This window comes from Octopus sinensis, linkage group LG14, assembly GCF_006345805.1.
Source record: "Octopus sinensis linkage group LG14, ASM634580v1, whole genome shotgun sequence".
NCBI classification, from domain to species: domain Eukaryota; kingdom Metazoa; phylum Mollusca; class Cephalopoda; order Octopoda; family Octopodidae; genus Octopus; species Octopus sinensis.
Window position 1 is genome coordinate 3,994,143 of NC_043010.1, and position 15,000 is coordinate 4,009,142.

General features: G+C 32.0%; 2 protein-coding genes across 2 annotated transcripts in view; both read right to left on the bottom strand.

Annotated features, from left to right (window-relative positions):
• LOC115219545 (protocadherin-18-like) overlaps positions 1-9,540 on the bottom strand; it is a 47,623-nt gene extending 38,083 nt beyond the window's left edge. The window contains exons 1-2 of the mRNA XM_029789749.2: positions 8,740-9,540; positions 7,193-8,632 (exon numbers count right to left, since the gene is read on the bottom strand). Coding sequence (XP_029645609.2) covers positions 7,193-8,632; positions 8,740-9,540 — 2,241 coding nt within the window. The remainder of the gene's footprint in view (positions 1-7,192; positions 8,633-8,739) is intronic.
• Positions 8,640-15,000, bottom strand: part of LOC115218953 (putative protocadherin beta-18) — a 106,104-nt gene continuing 99,743 nt past the window's right edge. Inside the window, exons 5-6 of the transcript XR_005001986.1 lie at positions 14,468-14,718; positions 8,640-9,638 (exon numbers count right to left, since the gene is read on the bottom strand). The gene's annotated coding sequence lies outside the window, so the exon portion shown is untranslated. The remainder of the gene's footprint in view (positions 9,639-14,467; positions 14,719-15,000) is intronic.

Below are 15,000 nucleotides of genomic sequence, written 5' to 3' on the forward strand. Positions count from 1 at the left end.
CCACTACACTCGCGGAGTGGTTGGCGTTAGGAAGGGCATCCAGCCGTAGAAACACTGCCAAATCTGACTGGGCCTGATGAAGCCTTCCGGTTCACAGACCCCAGTTAAACCGTCCAACCCATGCTAGCATGGAAAGCGGACGCTAAATGATGATGATGATGATGATGATGAATAATAATAATAATTATAATAATAATAATAATATTAATAATAATAATAATAATAATTATAATAATAATAATAATATTAATAATAATAATAATAATAATAAAAATAATAAGAAGAATAAGAATAAGAATAAGAATAATAATAATAATAATAATATTAATAATAATAATAATATTAATAATAATAATAATAATAATAATAATAAAAATAGCAACAACAATAATAATGATAATTTCTTTTATTTGTTTCAGGAGAATCTGATGAGCAGGGAATATTATGAGGATAATTTACAACTTGTGTAAGGATTAAGATGAAAATAAGAGGGGAAGAAAGGGATGGGAGGATAAGAGGAGTGATAAATGTATTTGTAGTGTACAAAGTATATGAAATGAAGCTGTCCTCTTGATACAAGACAGCCTCCTCTCACTAGAGTCACTCAATGAACCCCACAAATTTAGGATCACCCTGACCACCATGGGTACAAGCCCTAGCCCAACTGTTTTTATCCAGTTTAATAGGGCCTGCTTAGAGTAGTTCCATTCACCTAGAGCATTCTGCTAGTCACCTGCTTTTTGACTAATTCGCTGTGGAAGAGTTTGTTCTTATACACCCTCCCCAATAAAAGCTCAGCCAAAGAGGAAAGTGCCTGTCCTCAATACTTTCAACTTTACTGCACAACTTCTTATGCAAAAGCTGCTGGATGGAAGGACTGCTGCTTCACCTTGTTGAAGGGGAGTACTGATGTCATCCTCACAATAAACTTGACCAATAGCCAAATCTGTCTGAGACATGACAATTGTTGTTCAACCTAACTCCATAAGTCAACAATCATTTAACATTGGACATTTGAATGCAGTAAGGTTTTGTTATTCTGCATGCATTCTGGATGGTCCTGCTTGGCAGCATTTCAGTGTCTGTAGTGTTGATGTCAGACTGGTAATGACCCTTTGTAGCACTGGCAGGCCAAGGATTTCTGAAAATTATCCATATGTAGTCTGACCTGTGGAATGTGTCCCTTCCACAGGAAGCAGAACAGATGCCCTAATTTGACCAAACAGTAACTGGAACAAAGAACAAATAGTCAAGCAGTAAGGTAGGACAGATGTGATGTAAGCATTTGTCACCTCTGCTTGATCTTTCAGAGATGGCTTCCTCTCAGCTTATTTCTGTTCATAACCCAATCCTAGTTTCTCTCTATGTGGAGGTCTAGACCCTGAGTAGTTTAATGTGTCCATCTGTCCAGCAATCGACAAAACTGTTCGATACCATAAACTGCCTTCTCTTGGTACTGAGATGCAAGCCCACAGACTTATCTAGATTTATTTTTGCTCCTGCTATTGCCTTATATTCATTTAGAATAGAACTGGGTTCTTCCACTTATGTGGCATCTGACACAACTACAACTGTCCCAGCTTGAAAAAGATACTCCTCAGAAGTTCTAGATTCTACCATACTGGCACAAGAGCCAGCAGCAATAGAGCAGATGAGAGGGGACAATCCTAACAAGGGTATAATTTTGCTGAGAAGGATGGAATCAATTGGGTTGGCTTTGGTACATGTTTGGTGCTTATTTTAGTTACCCAGCTGGGATGAAAAGTAAAGTTGATTCTAGTGAGATTTGAGCTCAGAATGTAGTAAAATATAACTAAATATTGGTAACCATTTTTTATGCTTTACTCTTTCTGTTATTCACTCATATCTCTGGAATATTGCAACAGTGTAACTCAAATAAAAGTATTTCTAAACAATAACAATGGTGAAAGTCAAAGAAAAGAAAATATATAAAATAGGTGCAGGAGTGGCTGTGTGGTAAGTAGCTTGCTACCCGACCACATGGTTCCGGGTTCAGTCCCACTGCGTGGCATCTTGGGCAAGTGTCTTCTGCTATAGCCTCGGGCTGACCAAAGCCTTGTGAGTGGATTTGGTAGACAGAAACTGAAAGAAGCCTGTCGTATATATTTATATATATATATATGTATGTGTGTGTATGTGTTTGTGTGTCTGTGTTTGTCCCCCTAGCATTGCTTTACAACTGATGCTGGTGTGTTTACGTCCCCGTCACTTAGCGGTTCGGCAAAAGAGACCGATAGAAAAAGTACTGGGCTTACAAAGAATAAGTCCTGGGGTCGATTTGCTCAACTAAAGGCGGTGCTCCAGCATGGCCGCAGTCAAATGACTGAAACAAGTAAAAGAGTATATGAGGAACATAAAATGGGTGCATATTCTGATATGGCAAAAAGAAACTGCTGTAACACTACACTAACCAATGGGCCTCTAGTTTAGCCCTATGTTAACCCTGCTTCTGCAGGTTTATGATGAACAGCATTTCATCCATGACCATCCTGAAATTTATCCATAGAGACAGTGTGTCTAAGAATAAATATACCATTTCAAAATGATGATAAGATGTGATTTTCAAGTGCTTTAGTTACTATTTCTGGTTGGCTGAGCGACCATGTAGAGGCTCCTTTATTCTCTGAAGCTGATGAGATACACACTAATTTCATGCTGAGGTCAACTGAGTCAACAGAACCTATCCTAAAAAAATATTTACCTTTATGTCACAGTTAGTTTAGGAGGAGAGGAAGGGAGGGAGAGAGAAGAGAAAAGAACGAGAGAGACATAGAGAGCTCTGAATACAAGATTATATTTAGACAGTAATAAATGATTGACTTTAAGTGATATAAGACACATAGCTTTTGGAAAACAGAACTAAAAGAAATCAAACAAGTCATCGAATGACACTTAGCTTCAAAGAGATAAAAGAAAAACATTGCACTAAAACCAAAGCATTCCATACCTATAAATACATCTGGTCTAATAGAAATAAGAATGATATCTTTTACAAAGCCCAAAGTACAGGAACTATTCGGAAATTAATAAATCTGAAAAACGAACTCAATCATAGAAGTAAAAAAAAAAAAAAAGAAAATGAGATTAAAGAAAATATTAAATTCAAACTCAAAGAAGTAAGGATGACCACAATTAATGATTGATAAGTTATTCCCCAGATCCCACTCAAGAATAGGAATAGATAGGCTATAAAACATTCAAACACAGCTCTTCAGTAAATTACTCTGTTCACTTTAAAAGCTATGAACATAAATCAAATCAGCATAATCCATTATATAACTACTTTGATATTAAGAGAATATGCAATCTCAGAATGTAAAATAAAAACAAAATAATGACAGATGCAAAGAAACCAAAATGGAATATTAGAATACTAAATAGAATCAAGAGAGTGAGAAGAGACCTATTTTTATTGCAGAATTGAAAGATCAGAATTCATGCATAGTTAACAGAGCAAAAAGGAAAAAGGCTCAGTGAAAGTATTAATAAAACATATAAAAATACCAGGAAATCTAAAACAATAGTTACGTGCTAAAGCCTAGAGGATAAGAATATATTGTGACAGGTAAAACAATAGGCATAAACAAGGCATTTAGAGGAGAACTAGCAGTAATCCTAGTGGCAAATAAACTAAGGTAATATAAATGTACCGTACCTTCCATCAGCAGATTATTTGAAAAATTTCTTTGATGTATATTAGAAAGAGAAAAAAATATAACAATCATGCTCAATGGATAGACTTTGTAGAGACTAAATAAGGTAAGACACAGGTTAACTTCTTGGATAACAACCTGCCTGAAAATGTCTCTGGCTCTATGGTATTAACTACCTATTTTAAATCTTCTTCCATTAAAATTTCCTACTAATTTATGTTCCAAACACCTGCTTAATAACAACAAAGTTATATTAAGTTCTTCCTTATTTTCAAACTAATTAAAACGAAAGTTGTAACAAAAGTACTAAAATATGAATTAAACTAGGTAGACTTCAACAAAGCATTGAAAGGCAGAGGGAAGAGTCCCAAACTTGTAGAATAGAATTTAAATATCTGGTAGTGGAGTTCAACTAAATTATCGAAATCCTTACATCAGATCCAGAGTGACTTTCATTAATGTAGAAATCAGAAGATACTACAACTCAAAGAATTTCAGACATATTACATTTCTATCTCATGCTTTAAAAATCATGTTCTCAAATAACCACAAACCAGATATACTCATACTTGGTGAACAATAGCCTCCAACCATTAGAAACAAAAAGGTTGCAGAAGGTCATATGGTTGTAAGGACCAGCTAAAGGTCAATAAAATGTTATTGAATGACTAAATGAAAAATAAAAAGAAAGATAAGCACACACAGCATGTGCATATTGCAAAAGAACATATGAGATTGTCTCTAATTACTTGCTTGTTTTAGAGCCATGGTTCTCTATAAGATTCTAGAAAATTAAAGTAAAAGAGAGCAAGAGGAACAAATGGATAACTACATTTGTTCTAAAGAACAAAAATATATGGGTTATCCTCAAACCAGATCAGATTTAGGGATGGAATATTCTAGGCACATTCTCTATTACTCATCCTTTTATGTATGGTCGTAGTCACCTTAAATGAATTGCTTAATTGTGTAGTTTTATGAAATCAACTGCCTCCTGTGCATGGATGAAAAAGTTTTGCAGCTAACTAGAGTCCTTGTACCGAACAATTAAAAAAATTCAATGATGGCATCTAGCCTAGATAAATGTGTTAGAACCACATTCTAAAACGGAAATTTGGCAGAGTTACAGTAGGAAAGCAAGATGGACTGCATCTCTTGTATGTTATTCAACAACTTGAACTGCAAGGTGCATATAGGTATATAGAAGTTCAGGTGGAAAACCAAATCAAATATCAAGAAATGAAATCTATTATTAGAAAGGAACTCTGCCAAAGGATGCAATGAAATATGTGCAATAAGTTAAATGTAAAGAACAAGATTGAAGCCATGAATACAATTGCTATTCTTTCAGTATTGTCCTCTTCAATATTATTAGACAACCATGAGGTAAAATAATTTCATACAATATCTTGAATTCTGCTTATTATGCACAAAGCTTGTTACCCAAAAGATGTTTTGATGTACTGGATTTAGGTAAACCTACCAAATAAAAGTAAGGGTTTAGTTCAAACAAAAGTTAGTTTTAAGACAGCTACAGTTTGACAATACATTCATAGAAGCTTCTAAAATCAGCAAGCCATCAGTTGGGCCTCTGGGGTTGCTTGATTTGCTATAAATATCAATCAAATTCTTTCAAGTTTCAAGTGTTGAAAATCAAAGAAAGCAGTAAACAATATAGTCTTCAATGTACAAAAAGATAGGTTGGTCAAGACTGCAATGCTTTTAGCTATAAGTCTATGCAATCAGAGATCTGACACTAAGCTTCAATAACCAGTTCACAAACATAAAGTGTTTGAGTTATATTTTTCCTATAAGATAACAACAAATATATTACGTCAGATGTGTTGTATAAAAGGAAAATAATAATAGTCCTTTCTACTATAGGTACAAGGCCTGAAATTTGGGGGGAGGGTGCTAATTGACTACATTCGCTCCAGTACTTAACTGATACATTTTTTTATCGATCTTAAAAGGATGAAGGGCAAAATCAACCCTCGGTGGAATTTGAACTTAGAACACAAAAATAAATTAAATACTGCTTGCTCAATTATCCTAGTAATTGTTTCTAACATAGAAAGAGGGACAGTAATTTAAGTGGGAGAGCAGTTAGTGAATCAAATTGACTTCAATATTTCATGAGTACTTTATTGACCCCAAAGGGATGAATTGCAAAGTTGACTGTGGAGGGATTTGGACTCAGAACATAAAGAGCTGGAACAAAGAGGTGCAAGGTATTTTGAGCAATGCTCTAATGATTCTGTGAGTTCACCATCCTTTGTTTCTAACTTGGGCACAAAGTCAGTAATTACACTGACAGTCCCACCTCTATTCCAGTAAATGAGTGGCACTTTATTTTATCAACCTCAAATGGATGAAAATCAAAGGTGACCTCTGTGGGATTTGAACTCAAAATGTAGAGAGTTGAGACAAATACCATGTGGTATTTGGTCTGATGCTCTGATGATTCTGTTAAGCATTAAAGTAACAAGCAGATAAAAAGTTTTAAAATAGCTTATAAAATTATAGGATACTGAACAGAGAAATCTGTGAACACAGACTAATGGAGGTATCAAACTCTTTTGTCTTACAAGCCCAAGTTTAAAAAGGAAAAGAGAATTGACAATTTCAGAACAAGGCCAATGCATCAACTCCAAACACTACAAGATGACAATCCTAAAAATGAAAATTGATTTTATATGATGAGGAAACCTAAAATGCATCTTCTAGATATCAGCATTAATGGTTGAGCTAGAGAAGAGTGTTTTGTTGATATAACTACATTTTCTGGACTGTACAAGAGTGGAATGAATAACGAAATAAGGTTGTTTAATTTCAGTCTCTTCTGTTGTTAGACTAAAATATAACAAAATAGAAATTGATGCAAAACATGACTGAAGAATGAGTAGGAAATATATTTCTAATAACAGGAGCCTTAAGAGCTATATATATACATACATACATATATATATATATATATATATATATATATATATATATATATATATATATACATATAACATTCGACTCACTAGAAAGAGCAGCCAAACGTTTTTATTTCTCTTTCTATTTCAGAGTTACAACTATTTAGCGGTTTGAGTTTAGCTGCTCTTTCTAGTGAGTCGAATGTCCTATTATGGCCATTCCTTATATTGTTGAATGTATATTATATAGTCTTTGACTATCTTTTCTTTCTCACTAGACCGCTGGTGGCGGAGAATTTATTCTAGAATTTTCTGCTACCCTTATATTTATTAATATATACACATATATATATATATTTATATAGATATGTTAAAAAATCAAAAGAATGCAGAGAAAAAGACAAAGCATTGCTAGGCACAACTGATGGTCTGCACAAGACTTTCTTCATGAAATCAATACAGGAAGCACATTAATACAAACAACTTAGCAAGAAGCTCTGATAAATAGAGATGATCTGAAGTTACCTGAAAATAAAAAATAAAAAATGTCCAGGTATACATACAAGCATGTGCAAACAGGATGGTGAAATAACCTACCTGATGTGATCGTTGAGCCATGTTATATGACTGTTTTATAGAAGATGCTCCTTTCAGGCTATGAACTGACTTGTATTCGGATTGTGGTTGAGATTTCTGTAATGTTGTTTGAGAATGTCTATGGCCACCATGGTCTGTAACCATTGCTACAGGAACATCATACGGATTTCTTTCGTCAAAATATTTGTTTGGGTCATTTATAGCTTCATTGCATCTGATGTTCCTTTGGTTGTTTTTATGAATCATACATACTGCCATAGAAATCACAATTGCAACTGATATAATCACAGCTGCTACAACAATGATAACTACTAGATTGATATGTATCTTGTGGTCAGACTTTTTATCAACAGATGTAAACATTTTGGCTGTGTTGTTGCTAACAGTCAATATCAAAGACAGTGTTGTTGTGGCAGATAGAATCGGACTACCACTGTCCTTTACGCTAAGCTTCAAGTTGTATGATCCAGCATCGTTTTGGTAAACCGTGCGAGAGAACGACAATACTCCTGTGTAATGATTTACTGTGAATAATTCTTTGTTATTGCCACCAATTATTTCATATCTAAGGAAAGCATTGACATGACTGTCTCTGTCAGAAGCTCTCAATACTGTCACCTCGTTGTTACTTTGAGGTTGGTAGTGAACATCTAGACTGAATGGGTCAACACTTGGAAAGGTAAAATAGGGAGCATTGTCATTTTTATCCATTACCTCCACTATGACATTTGCTGTATTGTTGAGAGATGGTATTCCATTGTCTTTTATTAAAACTTGAAATTTATAAATATCCATTTTTTCATGATCAAGTGGCTCTGAAGTTGAAATAAATCCAAAATTCGAAATAACAAAAGGAAGATCATGAATTCCTTTACTTAAGAGAAAATATGAAAGTTGACCTCCAGCTCCTAAGTCTGGGTCTGAGGCATTAATAAAACCAACTGGAAAATTTGATTTCTCGTTTTCATATGTGAGAAATTTGAATGTATCTTTTGTGAATTGTGGCTGTACATCATTGACATCAGTCACTTGAATATTGAACTTTCTTTCAGTTCTGAGAGGTGGCGATCCTTTGTCCTGACAACTAATCATAAAATCAATATAGCTCTCTGATTCCCTGTCTACAGGGTTTTTTAAAACAACTTTGTATTTTTTTCTTCCAAGCTTTTGAAGCTGTAGTTTATCATGGTTGAGATCACATACCACTTCTCCATTTTGATTGACATCATTGTCACTTACTTTCACATAAGCAATAAAACTATTGGTTTTGACACCTTCAGAAATTGTTGTTATATTGCCTATTGGCTCAGAGACAAACTTGACATCAAGACTTGGAGCATTATTTTGTCTGTTTATTATGTTCACAAGAACCATTGCAGTAGAGCTCAAGGGTATACTTCCTTTATCAATGGCTTCAATAAATAATTTGTATGTTTTTCTCTTGTGAATGGAAAATTTCTAGCTAAGAAAATCTTGCCTGATGTTTCATTTAAGTAAAATAATGTTTTTGCAAAATCGGAAGTTTTTGAACTGAAATAGTATGAAACTTTTCCATTTTCACCCGAATCTAAATCTGTAGCATATACTGTAACAATTGGTGTGTATATGTCTTGTCTGTTGTTAATGGAGACATTATAAACGTTTTTGGAGAAAACTGGTTGATTGTCATTCTCATCAGTGACAGATACATGAATGGTTAAAATACCCTGGTGTGATGGAGTACCATCATCTTTAGCAATCACTTGAAGTGTATAAGTGGAATTTATTTCTCGGTCAAGTTTCCTTTGTAAAATGATATCAAGTTTAGAGGTGCCATCAATTTTTTTCTTAACTAACAATATAAACGGATCATTGACATTATTTTCTAGATGATATGTAATTTGAGAATTTAGAAAACCAACATCTTTATCTGTAGCACTTGGAAGTGTTATCTTCGTACCTTTTCCATCTCTCTCCGAGAATTGCATGTCAACTGTTTTAACTGGAAATTCTGGCTGGTGATCATTAACATCATCAATAATAACTTTTACTTCAATGACCTTCACAAAAGATTCTTTATGCCGAACAGCTACTTCCACTATTTTGAAACATTCTGTGTGGTATTTACAAAGTGACTCAGCGTCAAGCATTTGAGAGGTATACATCATTCCATTTTTGCCAACCTTAAACATTGGAGCATTTCCACTGAGACTCTCATGGAGTCTGCTGAATGTAATCCTATTTAATTCTTCAGCATGAAAGCTGTTGTAGAGATGTGCATCAGAAGCTATGTTTCCTACCAGGGTATCAGGATTCTGACCCTCTTTCACATGGTAGGTAATGTCTATACATACTGATGTATTCAACATGATCACTAGTAAAAATAGTGTTATTGACATGTCTTGAACGTCAAATCTTGCCTGTGCTGTTGTTCTGTCACTGAAGTTAACTCTGAATAATTTTCAATCTGAAATTGAAAATAATTAGCTTTGAAATAAATGTAAATAAACAGTAAAAAATAAAAGACACAAAATATAACCAGCAAATAAATAAACACAAAAAAATATATGACGAAATATTTCCAATCTATCAAATTGAAATGTACTATCTTCTGGAAAATGAATTCTACTAACATTACTCTGTAATTATTAAAGGAATTTAAAACCTATTTCAGCTAACACTCCATAGGAAACAGAAGAAAAAAAGTAATTATCTTGGGGATGTCTTATAAACATCTCATTTAGTTTGTAAGCTGAAAACAGAAAGAAGCTTAAAGAGAAAGGAACCTCAAAGTTATTGAGAAGAGATAAAGATTGAATTCTATAAGAGAAGGAAAATGACTTGAATAGAATAATATATGTATCAGTGTATGCATAACTATAGAGTTATATATATATACATATATATATATATATACTCACATACACATTTGTACATTTATATACATACATCTTCAATCATACACAGATATTGCATATATGTATATATATATATATATATTATATATATATATATATATATATATATATCTGTATATACAAATACACATGCATATGTATATATAAAAGAGGATAAACAAAAGCACACAAAGATATTTAAAAGAAGAGAAAAATAACAGAAATAAGGAAACACAGAGTAGTTAGATTAAGAGCAGACGTGATGCTTAAGTGGAGTGAAGAAGAAAAAGTCTCTGGTGAATTCACTTTGAAAGTATGTATTTGCCAAGATGGTTAATGGATTGCTGCCATAGAAATCCGCTGAGTGGCTTTGCTGTCAGTGGAAAATGGCAGTAGAAGGCATTATTAGCCACTGAGATATATGAGGAAGTAAGAAGTACATCCTAATCCTTCTGGGTCAAAGATGGCAAGGTTAGCATGAAAGAAGATAAATATTTTTTTGTATACAGCAAAAGAACCCTCACAGGGACAGTAGGTTGCCAAGGAAACATGTTAGGCTAACAAAGAAGCTGGAATGGTCTCAAAACATTCATGATAAAATTGCTTTTCCTTTCTTATATTCTTTGCCTTTTTTTTTCCTTATTTCCTTTTACTTTCTTTTTTTTTCTTTCTTATTTTGTTTTCTTTCTTTTTTTCCCCCATTTTTCCAGTTATTCTTTGTATTTGTGGTAGATATAGTCTTCCATAGATTCTCTCAGATCAAGTTTAATTATACCAGTTGGCAGGTTTTCTTCCTGACAATCATACATTTTTGATTAACATTTACAATAAAAGAATATTCTGCTTGAAAACAAAGACTTTTGTCAACTATCTAGTTGAGTTAATTAAACCTACCATCTAGACTTTACTTCTTTCTAAGATAACATTTTTTGAATATGACACACACACACACTTATATATGTATATATCTTTATATATATATATACATATATATATATATATATATATATATATATATATATATATATATATATATATAGATGTAGATGTAGATATTGCACCATTGTTTTCTAAGATATCATGCTTAAAATTCTCAAAATTAAAAAAATAAAACAATATCTTGCATTCTTTAGGTTTATGTTGTCACGTATAAGATTATTTTCTAATATCACTTTAAAAATTAACCTTCATTAATCAAGAATTTTTGAAATAATCATTTACATGTAATGACATTACAAACAGATAACATGCTTCATCCAATTAAATTCTCACATTGTGTATGTGGGTGGGTGGGTGCATATTTGCGTGTGCTTGCAAAATGCTTAAAATAAATAAACAAAAGTAATTGATTAATATATATATATATATATATATATATATATATATATATATATTTTTAAATTTCAGCTTATATATTAATTTATTTTATACATAGCAATGAGCAAGTCATGCACATTAGCTTAATGCAGTATATATTATGCATTTTGAAAACTGGCCAGTTTTAGAATGGCAAGCCTATATAATAAACTGAGATTAAGATAAAAAAAAACAATTAAATTAAAAGGAAGAGAAAGAAATTAACAATTCAAGAACTCATTAAAATAGCAACTTAGTGGGGGGGGGGGGGAATGTAAAGATTTTAGAATCTGGCAAAATACAAAAAAAAGTAAAGATAAGAATGTATGTTGTATTTGTGTTTGTGTGTGTGTGTATACATATACATGCATGTGTGTGTATATTTATACATCAACACATACATACACACACATATATATATATATATACACATATATGTATATATATATTTATATATATATACACACATATATATATATTCATAAATATAAACATGTATATGTATGTAAAGATATATATATATACACCTATATGTGTGTGCTTATATACATCAACACGCACACACATATATACACACATATATATATATATGTATATTTATATATACATACATGTATATCTATCTATATATATATACTTGCATACATGTATATACATACACACACACACATATATATGTATATACATATATATGTACACACACATACATATATATAGATATGTATATATATACACACATACACATATATGCATATGTATATGTGTATATATATATATATATCTATACACACAAGCACATACCCACACATACATATACATATATATATCTATATATATATGTATGTATATTCATACGTATGTATAAGCATACACACATGCACATATATGTATTTATACATACATGGATAGACACTCACACACACACACACATATGGGCACACAAGGAATCATGTATATGAATAAATATATTTGAATTTGTCCATAGGTAAAACAAAACTGTTTAGATAATTGTATATTATACAGAGGAAAATGACAGTGGGCTTCAATGCACACCAAAACATTAAAACAAATTGTGAAAAAAAAGCAACAAACAGACAAAAACTAAATAAGCAAAATAATATTTTAAAAAAAGTGTTTATCATTCTTTAAGTACAATTAATATAGTTTGTGTGTGTGTGTGTGTATATATATATATATATATATATATATATATATATATATATACATACATATATACATACATATATATGAGACAGATGTGTGTGTGTGTAAATGTATATACACAAACATATAAACATTCTCACAGACACATGTTTATATATATTTTAAATGATAATGTACCTAAACTTGAAATATAATGCTATATATATATATATGTGTGTGTGTTAGTGAGCACTCACTTACTCTACACTAGCCTTCTTTATATATATATATATATATATATATATATATCTTTCACATACATATGTTCATGTGTACGTATATCAAATATATATGTATTGAAAGCACCTATATATATTTGTACTCTCATACACTAACACACATACACACATGCACGCACATATGTATTCATGTATTTATCTGTTCATATGGGCATATACATCTGTGTGTGTGTGTGTGGTTGCGTGTGTGTGTATGTGTGTGTGTGTGTGGCTATAACGTATTCATTAATCTATATACCTTTCTCAAATGTATTTTTCTGTCATTGTACATACAAACATGTGTGCACATACATATGCTCAGAAATGCACATACTTTATATATATATACACACTCACCCACTTACATACATACATACATACATACATACATACAGTTATGTGTATGTATATGAAGTTAGATAATAAACGTATGATAACCTATACATTGCATGTGTGTGAGTGTGTGTGTGTGTATATATATACATAGTTATAGCCATACACACTCAGAAAGAGAAAAACATATTAAATGAAGAAAGTTAAAGAGGAAAGGGTGTAGAATAGAGAGATACAGACTTGGAAAGTGAGAAATAGTCTGCAAAATATTCGTGTGGCAAAAGGAAAAAGTGTAGAAGTATCTGAGCCCATGTGCATGAGTAAAAGTGGTTGCATACATATATATAGACACATACACACACGCACACACGTGTGTATGTGTGTGTGCATATGTGCAAACATGGGTGAGTATACATATGTATGCGAATGTTGGGTGGTTGTGTATGCGATATATACACACATTCACACATGTATTGTTAAGACTTTACCATTTGCATGTAAACATACATATAGAGAAAAGCAGATATACAGGAAACATGAATGAATGGATGAGAGGCAGTTGATCAAGCAGGTAAGGAGAGAGAGAGAGAGAGAGAGAGAGAGAGAGAGAGAGAGAGAGTGAGAGAGAGAGAGAGAGAGAGAGAGAGACTGTTAGAGGTTGACTGAGAGAAAGCAAGCAAAGAGACAGCTTGGGCAAAACAGAAGAAGAGAAAGAGAGAGTAGGGTCTTTGACAGAAACTATTTAACTATTTGAAAATGAAAGTATTCATGTCATTTTTTTAAAAATTTTGCCGAAAGAGATATTAATGTTTGTTTATGCTGCAGTATATGTTACCTTTCTAATACTTTCTAAGTAATATATAGAATATAATTTAGGAGAAAAGAATCTAGAAACTAACTGATTCTACACTTTCTGAAGTGAATAATTTCTTTCAAAACTATTTCATTCCAGACTTTAATCTTATTTTAGTTGCTTCTGTATACCTCATGTATACAGTGAAAAATGATTTAAGTAGCATTTATGAAGTTGAAGTGTTATTAAATTCAGCTTTTGTATCAAAAATCATATTAAAAAAAAACATTCCTTCATTGGTCAAAAATGACTTTTTTTCAATTATTTTTTACAAGTAATTTCATAAGACTTCTTTAGAAGAGTTATAAGACAAATCAGTAAAAGAAAAAAAAAAGAAGAAAATAACAAACCAAAACTAAGTACTTCTACCATTTAAACTTTTAGGGTTATTAAATAAACCAAGAGTAGAAAATATAGAAAAGAACTGCATACTCACCTATATGGGAAAAATTTCTGTAGCTTACGTTCAACTCAGATGTGTGTATCCTGCTGTAGATCTGTACAGTTACTGCTGCTGTTATGAGCAAGCAGTGTTATTTATATGTAGCTTAGTCTGTGTTATGTGAATTTGAAAGAGAGGTCTGCAGTCTTATCAAGAATGGTGTGTATGTAATATCTGCTGCAGCCAATGATTGGCAGGTTATGGTTCCCGAGAAGGGGAAGCAGAAAACTTGCTTTCTGGTTTTACTGTAAAATAGAGAAGAGTTACTTTATATATATATGTGTATGTGTTTGTGTTTGTGTGGTTACATCCATATATATATATATATGATGATGATGATATATCTATATATATGTGTATATATATATATATATAATATATATATATATATATATATATATACATGTATGTGTGTGTGTATATTCACGTGTATGTGTGTGTGAATACATGCACACACACACACACACACATATTTATATATTTATATATAAATGTTTATATATTTCAATAATCTTTATATATTTGAT